This window comes from Salmo salar, chromosome 05, assembly GCF_965601325.2.
Source record: "Salmo salar chromosome 05, fSalSal1, whole genome shotgun sequence".
In the NCBI taxonomy this organism is placed as follows: domain Eukaryota; kingdom Metazoa; phylum Chordata; class Actinopteri; order Salmoniformes; family Salmonidae; genus Salmo; species Salmo salar.
This window is the reverse complement of record NC_138295.1, coordinates 53636836-53656649: the sequence shown is the minus strand read 5'-3', so window position 1 is coordinate 53656649 and position 19814 is coordinate 53636836. Positions and strand designations below refer to the sequence as shown.

Genomic DNA, 19814 nt, shown 5'->3' with positions numbered 1-19814 from the left:
AAAGAAAATAATGTACTTTTTACTCCATACATTTTCCCTGACACCCAAAAGCACTCGTTACATGTTGAGTGCTTAGCAGGACAGGAAAATTGTCCAATTTACACTCTTATCAAGAGAACACACACGGTCATCCCTATTTCCTCTGATCTGGCAGACTCACTAAACAAATGCATCATTTGTAAATGATGTCTGTGTTAGTGTGTACCCCTAGCTGTCTGTACATTTTAAAAACAAGAAAATTGTGGTGTCTGGTTTGCTTTATATTAGGGAATTTGAAATTATTTACACTTTTGATACTTAAGTATATTTTTGCAGTACATTTACTTTTGATACTTATTTAGAACCAAATACTTTTTGACTTTTACTTGAGTTACTTTTAAGGTGTCTATACTTTTACTCAAGTATGACAATTAGGTACTTTTTCCATCACTTGTGTGTGTGTACACGCTGTCTGGCAGAAGGGGTGATATGACGTAATTTTGCAGTCAGGGCGGGGAAAGGTAGTGGCTGTTAAGAGAGCGTGCACCCAGCTTTGTCACTACATGTAGACAAAAACAATTTAATTATGTTGCGCCGAAATGAGTAATATCATGCGTTGGCCCTGACACCCTCATAGAGAATTCAATAAACAGGGAGAACAGCGCAATTTGGCAGGGGGAGAGATTTGGAGAGAGAGAAGAGGACGCAGTGTGGGCGGGTTAAGAAACACGGAGAGGGAGGGGACGTCAGGGTTATATTCCCATCGTTTTTGCCCCTTCATGCGACGTCTGCCGAAAACAAGGACATCGCTATTGAGATGCTATCCGTTCGTATCAGTCTTGCATCAAACTGAAGCGTACACATTTGAGCATATTCAATAGATCTGTGTATGAAATTCCGTTACCTGCGCTTTAGATTGTTTTGCGTCGGAGGAGGATAGCTGAGCTGCAGAGGCGCGGATGCTACGAGGGTAGTGTTGGGTACCAAAACATCTCACACTCACCACGGTAATGTGAAATTGACAGCGGCTTTGTAATGTTTTTGATTGTAACCAGCATCTATGTCTAAGACAATATTTTTTAGGGGTCCAAATATAGATCTACTGGCGTATGGTGCCAATTGATGCACCTATCCATCAATATGGGGTATACAATCGATTAGTTATTGTCGCATGTCTGCATCACCTCTGTGTAGCCTTGAACAACCTGTGCTAACTATTAATTTTGAGTAGAATATATATTGTACGGCCTTCTACACAGTCTCGTTCAAGTTTTTTTGTTTTGATTGAATATATAGGCATAGGCCTAGATAGGCTTCGATTTTACGCATGGCAGTGAATGGTAGACTGCGTGGTATCGTGATGCCAATAACGGCTCAATACCCCATGGAATCATTTTGACTACTGTGTCAACCAACTGGCACGGACACCAAGCCCTTAACACACCCACACGGGCAGTGAGTAGGTGTGTGCATAAGCAGCATATTGGCCTGTATAGGCTATAACATCACTGTATAATTTACCATCTCAAAATGAGTGCAGCATAACTAGACACTACTAGGCTATTTATTACAGTTCACTTAACTGTACCATGACCTGGACCCATGTGCTGTCGTTTTACTGCGCTTTTGTTATTATGTATTATTCATCTGTATTCTGTATGAGGTGAAAGTATAGCGCCGGAAGATTCCTGTTGGATGTCTGTTTAATGAATTAGGATTTTTACTGATGTGTGTTTGTCTTTCTGTCCTGTCTAGTCTATGTTCTCTACACCTCAGTCTATCTTCCAGTGCTGATCGGCTGAATGTGTCAATCTCATTTTGAGGCGGGCCGAGTGTCTGCAGGTTTTCACTCCTCCCTTGTACTTAGTTGATTAATTAAGGTCACTGATTAGTTAGGAGCTGGTTGTATAGGTCTTAATTGGACACAAATTGAAAGGAGAAACCAAAAACCAGCACACTCGGCCCTCCGTAGAAGGAGTTTGACACCCCTGGTTTAATGCATGTACTGTATTCCTCTTCCCTCCTCCCTGTCCTCCTCTCCCTTCTACCGTTCCCTTCCTCCCTCAGATGGACAGAATGAGTTTTCTCTCCTTCCTCCTCCTTTGCTTGACTTCGGTTGCCAATGGCAACAAAGGTCAGTTTCCTTTCCTTTTGACTGTTAATTGTACCGCTGAAATAAGTATTATTATTATTTTTTTCTATTGCCATGGGAGAACACATACCTGTAGTCACGCTCATGGCCTGGGGGGCCTTTTGTCGCTGTCCCCTGAACTCTAGGGGGAATTCAATCATATACCCACTCACTGTGCTCAAAGTCATAATATATGATATGTCTGTAATGTATGATTGCGTACACATCACCATTATAGAGTGTTGTCCATCATGTAGCCTGTATGTATGTATTTTGATCAATGTGGGGATGTTGCTGTATGTGATTCTGTGTGTAAATGATAGCATGACTTTCAAAGGAGGCTCAATCCTCTCTCAGATCACTGTGGATGGCCATGACTCTTGATTTAACCAACGTTGTTCCAATGATTATCATGCTGGAGACTTGAAGTGAAACTGAAATGGTCAGAGTGGGGCGAGGAACGTCGGAGGGCGAGGGAGGAGAGGAGGAAGGGCGTGATGCTGAAAGACAGGAAGACACAAGTGGAGAGGAGAGAAGGGGAGCAAAAGGAGTCGGTCCAAGGGAAGGGATACAGACACCGCGTGTGTGACAGAGAAACCGACAGATAGTTAGGAAGGGTGGGTGGGGAGAGGAAGAGGGAGAGAGAGAGATATGGTATGTTAAATCAAGTGACGGAGTGAAATAAAGAGTGAGAGAGGTAGAAGCGTGTGAGAGAAGGGCAGAGAACGAGGGGATGTTGTGTGGAGAGAGAAAGTGACAGAGGGAGGAAGAGTGCCAGAGATGGAGAGAGAGAGGGATGGAAAGATATGCTCTCAATCTGTAATCCTAGGGTGTAATCCATGGCCCTGATGTTCAGATTTAATGCTGTATTGCAGAGAGATGGAAGGAGGGTGAGAGGGAGGGGATGGGAAAGAGAGACAGGCAGGCAGGGAGAGAGCGTTAGCGATCAGAAGCTTGAGTACAGGCAGTGTTCGTATCAGATTAACCATTGAGGATGGTGAATACTAACCTGGGCATGACTCACTAGCCTGGGCATGACTCACCAGCCTGGTCACACGACCAAAGGGGTATACTACAAAGCAAGATGAAGGCGTTAGCCAGCTAACTTGCCTGAATATTCAGAAAAAAACGTTTTTGTTTTTAGAAAGATAAGCTTGAAATGGGAATGGTCAAATTGACTCAACAACCAAACATACATCCCACTGGGGGAAAAAAACTGGATGAATCAACGTTGTTTCCACGTCATTTCAACAACAAAAAATCTATGTGGCAAAACTAATTGGATTAGGGAAAAAGTAATCAACGTAAGGGAATTTACAATTTTTTTAAATCCAACTTTTAACCTAAATCCAATGATATGGTGAAATGTTTGGTTTATTCCACGTTTTAATTTACGTTAGTTGACAACTTAACCAAATGTACATCAAAACTAAATGTTGAGCTGATGTCTGTGCCCAGTGGGATATCTACAGTGCATTCGGAAAGTAATCAGACCCCTTGACTTTTTCCACATTTTGATACGTTACGGTCTTATTCAAAAATGTATTTAATAATTTTTTTTCTCATCAATCTACTCACGATACCTCATAATGACAAAGCGAAAACAGGTTTTTAGACATTTTTGCTAATTTCTTAAAAATAAAAAACATACCTTATTTACATAAGTATTCAGACCCTTTCCTATGGGACTCAAAATTGAGCTCAGGTGCATCCTGTTTCCATTGATAATCCTTGATGTTTCTACAACTTGATTGGAGTCCACCTGTGGTAAATTCAATTGATTAGACATGATTTGGAAAGACACACACCTGTCTATATAAGGTCACACAGTTGACTCTGCATGTCAGAGCAAAAACCAAGCCATGAGGTTGAAGGAATTGTCCGTAAAGCTCCGAGACAGGATTGTGTCGCGCATTGAAGGTCCCCAAGAACACAGTGGCCTCGCTCATTCTTAAATAGAAGTTTGGAACCACCAATACTCTTCCTAGAGCTGGCCGCCCGGCCAAACTGAGCAATCGGGGGAGAAGGGTCTTGGTCAGGGAGGTGACCAAGAACCCCGGTGGTCACTCTGACAGAGCTCCAGAGTTGCTCTGTGGAGATGGGAGAACCTTCCAGAATGACAATTGTCTCTGCAGCACTCCACCAATCAGGTCTTTATGGTAGAGTGGCCAGACAGAAGCCACTCCTCTGTAGAACTCTTATCTCACGTTGATTCAGACCAGACTGGCATTTTAATTGTTTTAATTTGCCAGAGTGTTTTGATGTTGAAACGGCAGAGCGATTGCTACACAACATGTCCTGTGGCTCTGTTATTGCTGTCTGAGTCTAACGTCATCATTTCAGGGTCTAGTGAGGGAGACGTCTAAAATAAAAGCCCCCAGGCTTTTGTTTTGGTCTTTGATTATTTGAGTGTAAAATCGTCACTGTTTCAGCTCGTTAGCTCAGCCTTTGATTGATATGGGTGAACATTCTGGAAAGAAATTAATAATTAATTGGCAATTAGAGGGTGGATTCACAGCAAACTTTCCCTGTTTAATTTGGACGTCCATGTTTGCCAGTGAGTGAAGTGTGCCTGTGGGCAGGCTGCTTGGGCTGTTCTGATTGATATGTGCAATATACCTCTCCCTGTGTGATAAGGTGAAATCGGCTTAGGTGTAATTATGTTGCCAACTGACGCAAGGTGTGGAGTGACACTTGACGGGTGTGTTAGGGGGCGGGGGTGGGGTTTGAGTGTGTGCATTTCTGTGTGTGTGTCTTTTATTTGTCTGTACGTGTATCTGCGGACGCACACACACACACACACGTCCTCTCACACACACACACACGGCTGTTACAAATAGCCATGTTTTTTCCCCCCTTCTGATTGCTCCGTTTAACCCAATCCTCCTTTTGTCTCCTGTGTTGCCGTTCAGCCAATAAGCACAAGCCATGGATCGAGACGGAGTACCAGGGTATCGTCATGGAGAACGACAACACCGTTCTTCTCAACCCACCACTGTTCGCCCTGGATAAAGACGCTCCACTGCACTATGCCGGTACAGTACAGGCATGGTTAGATTGATCGGGGGCACTTGGCAGTCCTATAACAAATCAGGAGTCCCCCATATAATAAGCATTCTAAAATATTAGCATTGAAAGTATGGTAGCATTGTATTTTACGGTACAAATATTACCGGGTGTTTACTAATTAACACCGAGTATAAACACAAAACATATTGCCATTTGGAACATATTTGCTATTGATTACAATGGCCACGGTTAGTTCACTATCTCACTGGCATATTGAAAACCGAGTCCCACAATACCCCTACAGTGAGTAAGCATTTTGTAGAGGGGAAATTGTTAGACATTTTTTAATGTTATGCCACCCTAAAATTAGAATGGACAGAGTCAAATGGTAATGACACAATAATAACCAATGAAGCACCATCATTTGTGCCAGAAAGTTCACATTGTTACCACAGGATTCAGTAAATTCCAGGTAAATAAAGCGGTACCGAAAGGATTTTGCTGGGCACTCCCATAAGCATTACAAATATTAACATGGAAAATAATCATGTCTGTCCAGTCCTCTATTTTTAGGGCCGCCCCAATAGTCTGTGTAAATCTATTCCTGGGTACTGCACTGGTCCTCCACAGCCAAGTGAAATTCAATTATTTGTATTCATTGGGGACATTATATGCCCTGTGCTCACAGAAATCATTATGGTACACATTTCCCAACTGGGACAATAAAGTGATTGATTGGATCATGTAACATCACATGGGGTTCATTGAAATAGATCAATGAATTCATTTTTTAATTTTTTTAGCCATTGAAGACTCTTTGAGTAAATCTGTCAATGTAAATCATCAAAATGGAAGCCTACTGGGTTATTGAGATACACAGAGAGTCACTAGAATTAGTACTAAAATGAGTTGGGCTCTCCCCTTCTCTCTCCTTCCCCTCTCTCTCTCTCCTCCAGGTGAGATCTGTGGCTTCCGGGTGCACAATGGGCCCACGGGATCCAGTTCGGTACAGTTTGAGGCGGTGGTTCTGGACCGCTCGACAGGGGAGGGCCTGATCCGCTCTAAAGAGCCCCTGGACTGTGAGAGCCAGCGGGAGCACAGCTTCACCATCCAGGCCTATGACTGTGGAGAGGGCCCCGATGGAGCCAACAGCAAGAAGTCCCACAAGTGAGATACACTACATTACCCTGAAGGACAAATAGGTTTAATGGATAGGGTTGTTGTCAGAGGTTATGCTGATTATTGTAGTTTGGAGAATGATTAACCCTTGGGTATTTGTCAATGCTATGCTTGATCAATACATTACTATATTACAATGCAGTTATGTATGTATTGACCTCTCTTCCTTCATCTTTATCATGCTCTTTACTTTTCTCCTATTTCTCTTTCTTTCTCTCCCTCTCTCTCTTTTTCAGGGCCACGGTGCATGTACGTGTGAACGACGTAAACGAGTTCTCCCCAGTGTTCGTGGAGCGTCGCTATGAGGCCTCCGTCCCAGAAGGCCGTCTGTTCGACCGCATCGTGCGCGTTGAGGCCCTCGACGCAGACTGCTCCCCGCAGTACAGCCAGATCTGCTTCTACGACATCATCACCCCCAACGTTCCCTTTGTCATCGATAACGATGGTGAGAACTACAGCTACGACAATTGAGCTGGGCTTTACAGTAGTTTTCCACAAATAAATGAGGGTTTGCCTAGTCTTTACCAGAGCCATTTAGAAAATGTTTATCTAAATATATGGCTCTGGTCTTTACAATTTCTTTATTTGATTCATATACTAGAAAAGTGAATATGATGTGTGAGTTGACATCTTGTCCCCAATGAAAACAACAGTTAGCATGGTGATGACTACCAATCTGTAAAAATACGAGGTAATTTCCCTGTTTTATTTTGGTTGTCTCCAGCTGGTCTTGTTACTATGTACATTGCTAGAGAATGAACTAAGCCATTTCCAAGTATCTTGCTCACCCACATTGCCGTTGTTATGCTATAGCATTCCTTTTGTACTACGATTTAATAGATTTGCGGCATGTATATGCTCTATGAAAAGCAGTTTGACTCCCGCCTTCACAGGTAGATCGTCCTAGCTTTCAGAACAACATACATGTGCGTAGGTAGTAGTTGTGTAAGCAAAGCTACCGCATCAACATTGCTAGGGTAGGTTTCTTTGAACAGAGCCCAGAGGACAATAGGTTCAGGGGGTTAGGCCTTTAGTCTAGTGTTTCCGTTGATCTTGTAGGCATGCTTCCTCTGAGGAGAAGGCTTTGATTTCGGTCTGCAAGACTCCCATTGACGGGCTGCTGGTGGGAGATCGATAGCGGGCATTTTGAAATATGACAACGGCATAGGGGGAGGCAGATTTTCTCAGGAGTCAGGTTTTTACCATGACTTTGCACAATTGGCAGTGACTGGGGAGGAGGTTGCAGGGGATGAGAAGTTCCTTTTAATATATGGGTCAGGCTACTGGGCCCAGATGAAGCACAGAGACTTTTTGTTTCAGCTTTTTGTTTCAGCCCCGGTGGTTTAAATGCCCTAGTATTGTCACTGTCTCTCTCACTGTCTCCCCCCTTCTCTCTCGCTCTCTCTTTCTCTTTCATCCCTCCCTTTTGCACAGTCTTTCTCTCGCCCCTGTCTCTCATTGTCTGGCGCCTGTCGTGCAGGTTCCGTCAACCATAGCTTTGCGACATTCTCTCTTCGTCTCTAGATATACTGTAAGAAGAAACTGTCTTTATTCATTCATATCGTTCTCTCTTCTCTCTCCCTCCCCTGTCGTTGCCTTTTCCATTTGAATATACTCCACTGAACAATTCTGCTGTGTCTGAGAGTGTGTATTAGAGTGCGTACTTTTCTTGCTGTGCTTTTGAGTGAGTGAGTGACTGTTTGTATTGTACTGTACATAACTCTCTCCTTCCCTCTCTCCTTCCCTCTACTCACATCTCCTAGGTAACATTAAGAACACAGAGCCATTGGATTCGAAGCGTCAGCGCGTCCACACCTTCTGGGTGACCGCGTTCGACTGTGGCAAGAACCGCGCTCAGGCCGACGCCCAGGTCGTCGTCACGGTCAAACCGTCCTGCAAACCCGGCTGGATCGGTAATCAATAACACTAAACGCATCACCCCCCTCATTATTCATGACTTCTTCATCTGCCTCCTCAGTGGTAGTGTGGAATGGATTCCCTATAAAGTGCACTACTTTTGTACAGAGCCCTTTGGCCCGTGGTCAAAAGTAATGCACTGCAGTATATAGAGAATAGGGTGTAATTTGGGACGCAGGCTGTATCTTTGTTGGAACTACATTAGTGTGTGAAATGATACTGTAGCATATAGAATGGATGTTGTTGGGTTGTATTTTGCAGACTTCAATTGAGAAAATGGTGATAACAAAAGATGATAATGCTACGTGATATCTTAATTGATGTGAATGGTCGAGGGACACAACTTACCTTTGCCTTTAGAGCATAATTATCATAACATGAATGACTTAACACAGAATTTTTTTTACAGTGCTTTTGGAAAGAATTCAGACCCCTTAACTTTTTCCACATTTTGTTACGTTACACCCTTATTCTAAAATGGATTAAATTGTTTTTTCCCCTCGTCAATCTATACACAATACCCCATAATGACATAGCAAAAACAGGTTTAAAAAAAAAATATATAAACTGAAATATCACATTATTGAAGCACCTTTGGAAGCGATTACAGCCTGGAGTCTTCTTAGCAGTGGCGATTTTAGCATGTAAATCTTGGTGTGGCAAACTCCCCCAAAATTGTTTAAATGAAGGGGGCATACACTACCGTTCAAAAGTTTGGTGTCACTTTGAAATGTTTTTGAAAGAAAAGCACATTTTTTGTCCATTTAAAATAACATCACATTGATCAGAAATACAGTGTAGACATTGTTAATGTTGTAAATGACTATTGTAGCTGGAAACGGATGATTTTTAATGCAATATCTACATGGGCGTACAGAGGCCCATTATCAGCAACCATCACTCCTGTGTTCCAAAGGCACGTTGTGTTAGCTAATCCAAGTTTATCATTTTGAAAAGCTAATTGATCATTAGAAAACCCTTTTGCAATTATGTTAGCACAGCTGAAAATTGTTGTCCTGATTAAAGGAGCAATAAAACTGGCCTTCTTTAGTTGAGTATCTAGAGCATCAGCATTTGCGGGTTCAATTACAGGCTCCAAATGGCCAGAAACAAATAACTTTCTTCTGAACCTCGTGAGTCTATTCTTGTTCTGAGAAATGAAGGCTATTCCATGCGAGAAATTGCCAACAAACTGAATATCTCGTACGCTGTGTACTACTCCCTTCACAGAACAGCGCAAACTGGCTCTACCCAGAATAGAAAGAGGAGTGGGAGGCCCCAGTGCACAACTGAGCAAGAGGACAAGTACATTAGAGTGTCTAGTTTGAGAAACAGACGCCTCACAAGTCCTCAACTGGCAGCTTCATTAAATAGTACCTGCAAAATACCAGTCTCAACATCAACATTGAAAAGGTGACTCTAGGATGCTGGCCTTCTATCCTCACTTGAACAGGAAGGTGGCGCGGCAGTCCTTTTGGTTGGCAAATTTTGTCATCAAAGTCTGGCATTCTCTCTCGATTTATGGTGCTTTCAAGACAACTGGAAACTCTGGGGGGAAAAAACAAGGTCGAATCATGACGTCAGTGATTTTCAGGTCCGAGCTCTTGAAAGAGGCCCGAATTCCGACTTGCAAATTCTGAGTTGGATGACCGTTGAAAATGTATTTTCCCAGTCGGAACTTGTTTTTTTCAAGAGATCCCAGTTGTCTTGAACTCACTGAAGATTTCAGAGTTTTCAGATGTTTTGAATGCGGCAGAAGTCATGCTGGATTGACAGCATGGCCAATGTATTCAACCTTTTCTGGCCCATGGTGTTGCATGTGAATGTTTATCCTTTTAAGCTTGGAAAAGAGACCGTTAAACCCAGACTTGAACCACACACCCTCTCCACTGAATAGCAGGCTAGTGATTGCTTTGCAACACTTGCAGTTAGCCACTGATTCCTTCCAAACCACTCATTGTTGAATTTGCGATTTCCAACTTATGTTTATTTCCAATGGCAGATGAGCACCGATACGTTTTATCTATAATTTCTCTTCATATGACAAGGATTGAAAAGAATTTGCCTGTAGATTGTCGACTTGTTTCAGGACGATGACTGCTTGTCTAGCTTGCTAGCTAAGATTTTGAAAGTATGATGTTGACATGATCAGTCCAATCAAAGCTACGGTAGATATATATGATTTGACATCTGTGGCCAATGACCTTGTGCCTTCTTGGATGGGCACTTATAATGTAAATCTATAAGCAGCACCCAAAGGGCCTAAATTTTCAAGCTCTCCCATAGATTTTGTGGTGACGTAGTGTCCCCATGAGTGACAAAACACTGAGCCAATCACAGCGCAACTAGAGAACATTACCAACCCCTATGCTCTGTACTTTCCACTGGCTGCACCACCACCAGAGGAGAGAGCAGCTGCATTTTGGAGCTGACTTACTCAAGAAAGCAAAAAAGAGACAATGTCTGTATGTGGCTTTATAAAAACATATTTTTTTGCAAACTGATATGTGACACGTATTAATGCCAAAATAACAGGCAACAAAGCTGCCCTGAATGACGGGTCGCCACTGCTTCTTGGGTAAAATGCTTCAAGCTCGGCACACCTTTATTTGGGGAGTTTCTCCCATTCTTTGCAGATCCTCTCAAGCACTGTCAGGTTGGATGGGAAGCGTTGCGGCACAACTATTTTCAGATCTCTCCAGAGTTGTTCGATCGGGTTCAAGTACGGACTCTGGTTGGGACACTCAAGGACATCCAGAGACCCGAAGGCACTCCTGCGTTGTCTTAACTTGTCTAAGCACACAGCTTTCATCAAGGATCTTTCTGTACTTTGCTCCGTTAATCTTTCCCTCGATCCTGACTAGTCCCCCAGTCCTTGCCACTGAAAAACATCCCCACAGCATGATGCTGTCACCACCATGCTTCCCCGTAGGGATGGTGCCAGGTTTCCTTCAGACTGAGGATGTTGGTTTCATCAGAGTATGTTGTTTCTCATGGTCTTAGAGTCCTTTAGGTGGCTTTTGGCAAACTCCAAGCGGGCTGTCATGTGCCTTTTACTGTGAGGAATGACTTCTGTCTGGACACTCTACCAGAAATGCCTGTTTGGTGAGTGCTGCAGAGATAGTTGTCCTTCTGGAAGGTTATCCCATCTCCACAGAGGAGCTCTGTCAGAGTGACCATCGGGTTCTTGGTCACCTCCCTGACCAAGGCCCTTCTCCCCCGATTGATCAGTATGGCCAGGCAGCCAGCTCTAAGAAGAGTCTTGGTGGTTCCAAACTTCCATTTAAGAATGATGGCGCCACTGTGTTCTTGGGGACCTTCAATGCTGCAGAAATGTTTTGGTACCATTCCGCAGATCTGTGCCTCGACACAATCCTGTCTCGGAGTTCTACGGACAATTCCTTCGACCTCATTGCTTGGTTGTTGCTCTGACATGCACTGTCAACTGTGGGGCCTTATATAGACAGGTGTGTGCCTTTCCAAATCATGTTCAATCAATTGAATTAACCACAGGTGGACTCCAATCAAGTTGTCGAAACATCTCTAGGATGATCAATTGAAACAGGATGCACCTGAGCTCAATTTCAAGCCTCATAGCAAATGGTCTGAATACTTACGTAAAAAAGGTATTTCAGTTTTATTTTTATATATTTTAGAAAAATTACAATACAAACCTGTTTTCGCTTTGTCATTATGGGGTATTGTGTGTAGATTGATGAGGAAAATTTGTAATGTAATACATTTTTAAATAGGCTGAAAGCGAAACAATGTGGAAAAGGTCAAGGGGTCTGAATACTTTCCGAATGCACTGTATTTTGATGGTTTATTTTCTTTCTTGGTTTTCAGGCTGGTCGAAGCGGGTGGAGTATACCCCCGGGTCAGGCAGCATTCCCCTGTTCCCCAGTTTGCACCTGGAGACCTGCGAAGAGACTGTGTGGAACATCCAGGCCACCGTAGAGCTGCAGACTGGCCATATTGGGAAGGGCTGTGACAGGGACAGCTACTCAGACCGATCAGTGCGCAGACTCTGTGGTGAGTGCTGCTTGAGTCTGGGCTATTCATGATGGATTCAATCTTTGGGATAATAATTTGTGACTATCCTAAAACATAGGTTTTAGCCCTATTTGCCACATAAGCATAAAAATACCTTGTATTGTGGTGTGTGCATAAATGAAATGAAGTAATGCAGTCATGCATTTCGGGAGAGTACAGGCCCTGATATTCATTCAGCTCACAATATCATCTTTTTATTTTTTATTTTACCTTTATTTATACAGGTTTTTCACATTGAGATAATATCTCTTTTCCAAGAGAGACCTGGTCCAATAGCAGCAGGGGGAACAACGTTTCAGACAAAACAACTTATGTACACTAACACAACATTAAACAAAACTATAAACACACATACAGTACAACAATTACATATTACGTTAAAAACACGAAAGTCTTAACTAAAAACAGCTGTCCTAAAGACAATTACACTCTTCTATGATATATACATTGGTCAAGTGTTTAAACTCCACCAATGAAACTAGATCATAAAAAATTTTAAAGTTTAGGAGGGAATTCCAGGACCACGGAGCTAAGTAACTAAAACTATTTCTACCATGACCTGTTCTAATTTTTGGTACTGTTAGAAGCAAATGAGAATGAGACCGTAATTTACATTTATTTACCGACCTTACTAAAAAAGAACAGAGCTAAAATGGCATTTTACCCAATATGGCCTTATAAATCAGTGTATACCAGTGTTTAAGCCTTTGCAAGGTAAATGACGACTAGCCAACAGCTCTGTACCGATCACAATGATGTATTAGACGTTTTTGATTTGTAAGGAACCTGAGGGCTGCATGATACACTGAATCAAGTTCTCTCAGGGTAGTGGTTGAGGCCTGCATATATACAGTTGAAGTCAGAAGTTTACATACACCTTAGCCAAATACATTTAAACTCAGTTTTTCACAATTCTTGACATTTAATCCTAGTAAAAATGCCCTGTCTTAGGTCAGTTAGGATCACCACTTTATTTTAAGAATGTGAAATGTCAGAATAATAGTTGAGAGAATGATTTATTTCAGCTTTTATTTCTTTCATCACATTCCCAGTGGGTCAGAAGTTTACATACACTCAATTAGTATTTGGTAGCATTGCCTTTAAATGGTTTAACTTGGGTCAAGCGTTTTGGGTAGCCTTCCACAAGCTTCCCACAATAAGTTGGGTGAATTTTGGCCTATTCCTCCTGACAGAGCTGGTGTAATTGAGTCAGGTTTGTAGGCCTCCTTGCTCGGACATGCATTTTCAGCTCTGCCCACAAACCTTTTATAGGATTGAGGTCAGGGCTTTGTGATGGCCACTCCAATACCTTGACTTTGTTGTTTTTAAGCCATTTTGCCAAAACGTTGGAAGTATGCATGGGGTCATTGTCCATTTGGAAGACCCATTTGCGACCAAGCTTTAACTACCTGACTGATGTTTTGAGATGTTGCTCCAATATATCCACATAATTTTCCTCCCTCATGATGCCATCCATTTTGTGAAGTGCACCAGTCCCTCCTGCAACAAAGCACCCCCACAACAGGATGCTGCCACCCCTATGCTTCACGGTTGGGATGGTAGTGTTTGGCTTGCAAGCCTCCCCCTTTTTCCTCCAAACATAACGACGGTCATTATGACAAAACAGTTCTATTTTTGTTTCATCAAACCAGAGGACATTTCTCCAAAAAGTACGATCTTTGTCCCCATGTACAGTTGCAAACCGTAGTCTGGCTTTTTTATTGCGGTTTTGGAGCAGTGGCTTCTTCCTTGCTGAGCGGCCTTTCAGGTTATGTCGATATAGGACTTGTTTTACTGTGGATATAGATACTTTTGTACCTGTTTCCTCCAGCATCTTCACAAGGTCCTTTGCTGTTGTTCTGGGATTGATTTGCACTTTTTGCACCAAAGTACGTTCATCTCTAGGAGACAGGTGTTTGGAAATTGCTCCCAAGGATGAACCAGACTTGTGGAGGTCTACAATTGTTTTCTGAGGTCTTGGCTGATTTCTTTTGATTTTCCCATGATGTCAAGTAAAGAGGCACTGAGTTTGAAGGTAGGCCCTGAAATACATCCACAGGTACACCTCCAATTGACTCAAATGATGTCAATTAGCCTATCAGAAGCTTCTAAAGCCATGACATAATTTTCTGGAATTTTCCAAGTTGTTTAAAGGCACTGTCAACTTAGTGTATGTAAACTTTTGACCCACTGGAATTGTGATACAGTGAATTATAAGTGAAATAATCTGTCTGTAAACAATTGTTGGGAAAATGACTTGTGTCATGCACAAAGTAGATGTTCTGACAAATTTGCCAAAACTATAGTTTGTTAACAAGAAATTTGTGGAGTGGTTCTAAAACAAGTTTTAATGACTCCAACCTAAGTGTATGTAAACTTCTGACTTCAACTGTATAACATCACTAAAGTCTAAAACCGGCAGTAATGTACATCATACCAGCTCCTTCCTGCCCTCCAAAGAAAAACAAGCCTTATGCCGGTAATAAAAACCTTATCAAGTTCTTTACATGCACTGTGAAGCTCAGCTTATCATCAACCCACACACCCAAATATTTGTACACTTTAACTTGCTCTACAGTATGTCCAGCCAATGTAGCAATGACATGATTAGTAACATGCCTGGCATTTAAAAATACCATGCATTTTGTTTTACCGGAATTTAGAACCAGCTTTAAATCATACAGATTCTATTGTATGATGTTAAATGCTATTTGGGCATTTTCAAAAGATAAAGATAAACTACTACCACTTGAATAAAGAACAGTATCATCTGCATAAAAATGAACATCCGCTGTTTCAATAAGATCTCCAATTGTCACGGTTGTCGTTGGGAAAGGAGGACCAAAATGCAGCAGGTATGTGGTTGCTCATCTTGAACTTTTATTAACTCAAAATGAACACCAAAATAACAAAATGAACTCACGATCAACGAAACAGTCTTCTCAGGCTCACATACGCTAGACAAGAAACAATCTCCCACAAAACCTACATCAAACAATTACCCATATATAGGACTCTCAATCAGAGGCAGCGAGGAAGCACCTGCCTCCAATTGAGAGTCCCAACCCCCTCATTAACCTAACATAGAAATACACTCACTCGACTAAACATAGAAATACCTAAACATAGAACATAAACCAAAACCCGGAAATAATAAATCAAACGCCCTTCAACAAAACACACCACCCCAAACCACATAAAACAAATACCCTCTGCCACGTCCTGACCAAACTACAATAACAATTAACCCTTATACTGGCCAGGACGTGACACCAATGTTGTTGATATACAAAATGAACAACAGTGGGCCCAAAATAGAACCTTGCGGAACACCTGAGCACACCTCTATGGACTCAGATTTACAACCATCCACCATTACAAATTGTGTACGATTTGATAGGTAATTTATAAACCAATCTAGAGCATGACAGTAATTCCACAACATTTTAACCTTTGCACTAACACAGCATGGTCCACAGTGTCAAAAGCCTTCGACAAATAAATAAAGACAGACACATAATGTAACTTCTTATCAAGAGCACAGTGGATGTCATTTGAAACCTTCAATGTTGCTGAAACAGTGCTGTGGCCAGACCTAAAACCTGATTGCATTCCATTTATGATGTTGTTTTCTTGGCAGTAGGCCTTTAGCTCCCTACTAACTAAGGACTTCAGTACCTTTGACGGTACAGACAATTTTGATATGGGTCAATAGTTGTCAAGTAGCAAAGGATCTCCACCTTTCAGGAGAGGAGGTACAAAAGCAGATTTCCATAACTTGGGGATTTCCTTAACATCAAGCGTGAGGTTAAAAATGCAAGTTAAGGGGGAGCAATGTCGTCTGCAGCTAGGTGTAGGAAGTGGGGGTCTAATTCATCAGGGCCAGGGGATTTTTTTTCCATCAATTTCTATCAGGGCTTTACACACCTCTGAAACAGAGAAGGATGAAAAGGAGAACCTGGTGAAGCAGTATACAGGGGTGTCAGGTACATTCATAGGGGGCTCAATTATACCTTTGACCTTTTCAAATAAACTGCCTGCATCTAAAAAAAATACTGATTCAAGGCTTTCAGAATGGAGGTTCTCTCAGTTACAATCTGTGTGTCTACCAACAATTGTTTGGGAAGCTGTGTATCTTTTTTGCACTCCAAGTCTTTCACTACTTGCCAAAATTTGGATGGATTATTTAAAATATGTGAAGTAGATTTCAAGTAGTGGTCTGCTTTCAATTTACGGATCATAGCCACACCCATATTTCGAAGACATTTAAAAGCCATCCAATCATCTGCCAAACCAGTCCCTCTTGCTTTAGCCCACATAGCATTTCGTTCCCTTATGATTTTTGTAAGTTCCTTAGTAAACCAAGGGTTCTCTCTGCCCTTAATCCTGAATTTTTTTAAAGGGGCATGCCTATTGCATACATCTTGGAATGCGTTGTGGAAGTAAGAAAATGCAAGTTCAACATCAGGGATTGATTCCATTCTATTCCATTCAATGCTACATCATGTAAAAAACCTTGAATATCAAACCACTTCCAGTTTCTTTTCGTAATGACGTGGAGATTTCTTAGGAATTTTACCATCTCTCACACAGGCAATAGCACAGTGATCACTTATGTCCTTTGCAAAAATACCAGAAGCATTAAAACGATGAGTATTGGTTAAGATCAAATCAATCAGAGGATTTCAGAGGATATTTTATATTCAACCTAGTTACACTGTTGACAGTCTGAGTGAGATTATAGGTATTGCATAGAATTTGAGTTGATCAGAGCTAGATGTTAACCAGTCCTGATTCAGATCACCCATCAGGACAAACACAGAATTGACATACTGTAAGCTTGGCTCCAGAGACCTGAAACAACCTGAAACCTGAAACAAGCACATTAACCACAGACAGTCCCAAAATACTTAATGCTTCTAAGTCCTTTACCTAGTCTAGGGTTGTACAGTATGTCATTCATGATTTCACTCCTGTCTCACCAGGTGCTGTGAGAGGTGAAGTGGACTTACTCCCGCCCCCGTCCCCAGCAGCCAATTGGACCTCAGCCTTGCCCACCCTGCCTTCTTCTGATTCGTCCCTGGTGTTCTCCTTCAATGGCTCCACCCATGTTGCTGTGGTACCCAACTCCATTGCCACGGCCGTATCCGGAGACCATTTCACCCTCCAGCTGTGGATGCGAAGGGGTGGGATCAACACCCAGCCTCCGACTACTCAAGCCAGAGGAAACCGCAGGGAGGAGGAGACTATCGTCTGCAGTACCGTCAAGAATGGTCAGTCAAATGGTCAGTCACAACTGTCAGTTAAAGTAAAAATACTTGAAAGCACTACTTACGTAGTTTTTTGTGCTTTACTATTTATATTTTTGACTACTTTTACTTCACTACATTCCTAAAGAAAATAATGTATTTTTAGTCCATAAATTTTTCCTGACACCCAAAAGTACTCGTGACATTTTTTATGCTTAGCAGGACAGGAAAATGGCCCAATTCACACACTTACAAGAGAACATCCCTGCTCATCCCTACTGGCGCTGATCTGGCGGACTCACTAAACACATCCTTCATTTACAAATTATTTCTGAGTGTTGGAGTGTGCCCCTGCCTATCTGTAAAAGAACAAAAACACTAAAATTGTGCCGTTTGGTTAATATAAGCAATTTGAAATTATTTTTACTTTTGATACTTAAGTATATATTTGCAATTACAATTACTCAAGTAGTATTTTACTGGGTGACTCAGTTTTACTTGAGTCATTTTCTATTAAGGTATCTTTACTTTTACTCAAATATGACAATTGGGTACTTTTTCCACCGCTATGTACCAGTCAGAAGTTTGGACACACGTACTCATTCAAGGGTTTTTCTTTATTTTTACTATTTTCTACATTGTAGAATAATAGTGAAGACATCAAAACTATGAAATAACATATATGGAATCATGTAGTAGCCCAAAACAATTGTTAAACAAATCAAATTATATTTGAGATTTGAGATTCTTCAAAGTAGCCACCCTTTGCCTTGATGACAGCTTTGCACACTCTTGGCATTCTCTCAACCAGCTTCATGAAGAATGCTTTTCCAACGGTCTTGAAGGAGTTCCCACCAATGCTGAGCACTTGTTGGCTGCTTTTCCTTCACTCTGCGGTCCAACTCATCCCAAACCATCTCAATTGGGTTGAGGTCGGGTGATTATGGAGGCCAGGTCATCTGACGCAGCACTCCATCACTCTCCTTGGTCAAATAGCCCTTTCACAGCCTGGAGGTGTGTTTTGGGTCATTGTCTTGTTGAAAAACAAATGATAGTCCCACTAAGCCCAAACCAGATGGGATGGCGTATCGCTGCAGAATGCTGTGGTAGCTATGCTGGTTAAGTGTGCCTTGAATTCTAAATACATCACAGACAGTGTCACCAGCAAAGCACCATCACACCTCCTCCTCCATGCTTCATGGTGGGAACCACACATGCAGAGATCATTTGTTCCCCTACTCTGCGTCTCACAAAGACACGGCGGTTGGAACCAAAAATCTCAAATTTGGACTCATCAGACCAAAGGACAGATTTCCACCGGTCTAATGTCCATTGCTCGTATTTCTTGGCCCAAGCAAGTCTCTTCTTCTTATTGGTGTCCTTTAGTAGTGGTTTCTTTGCAGCAATTTGACCATGAAAGCCTGATTCACGCAGTCTCTTCTGAACAGTTGATGTTGAGATGTCTGTTACTTGAACTCTGATGTATTTATTTGGGCTGCAGTTTCTGAGGCTGGTAACTCTAATGAACTTATCCTCTGCAGCAGAGGTAACTCTGGGTCTTCCTTTCCTGTGGTGGTCCTCATGAGAGCCAGTTTCATCATAGCGCTTGATGGTTTTTGCGACTGCACTTGAAGAAACTTGAAAAGTTGACTGACCTTCATGTCTTAAAGTAATAATGCCTGTCATTTTTCTTTGCTTATTTGAGCTGTTCTTGCCATAATATGGACTAGGTCTTTTACCAAATTGGGCGATCTTCTGTATACCACTCTACCTTGTCACAACACAGCTGATTGGCTCAAACGCATTAAGAAGGAAATTAAGTTTTAACAAGCCACACCTATAATTGAAATGCATTCCAGGTGACTACCTCATGAAGCTGGCTGAGAGAATGAAAAGATGTCATCAAGGCAAAGAAAGGGTGGTTACTTTACTACATGATTCCATATGTGTTATTTCATAGTTTTGATGTCTTCACTATTATTCTACAATGTGGAAAAGAGTCAAAATAAAGAAAAACCTTGGAATGAGTAGGTGTGTCCAAACTTTTGACTGGTACTGTATATACACTGCTCAAAAAAATAAAGGGAACACTTAAACAACACAATGTAACTCCAAGTCAATCACACTTCTGTGAAATCAAACTGTCCACTTAGGAAGCAACACTGATTGACAATACATTTCACATGCTGTTGTGCAAATGGAAGAGACAACAGGTGGAAATTATAGGCAATTAGAAAGACACCCCCAATAAAGGAGTGGTTCTGCAGGTGGTGACCACAGACCACTTCTCAGTTCCT

The 19814-nt window shown here is 41.9% G+C and overlaps 1 protein-coding gene across 2 annotated transcripts in view; it reads left to right on the top strand.

Annotated features, from left to right (window-relative positions):
• The first annotated feature begins 531 nt into the window (after window positions 1–531).
• Window positions 532–19814, top strand: part of LOC106605095 (calsyntenin-3) — a 42705-nt gene continuing 23422 nt past the window's right edge. The window contains exons 1-8 of one of the 2 annotated variants that reach the window (XM_014200399.3): window positions 532–986; window positions 2047–2113; window positions 5023–5145; window positions 6076–6286; window positions 6535–6743; window positions 8062–8211; window positions 12062–12247; window positions 17254–17553. In XM_014200399.3, coding sequence (XP_014055874.1) covers window positions 2047–2113; window positions 5023–5145; window positions 6076–6286; window positions 6535–6743; window positions 8062–8211; window positions 12062–12247; window positions 17254–17553 — 1246 coding nt within the window. In that variant the 5' untranslated portion in view covers window positions 532–986. The remainder of the gene's footprint in view (window positions 987–2046; window positions 2114–5022; window positions 5146–6075; window positions 6287–6534; window positions 6744–8061; window positions 8212–12061; window positions 12248–17253; window positions 17554–19814) is intronic. The other variant, XM_014200400.3, reaches the window with a different exon arrangement.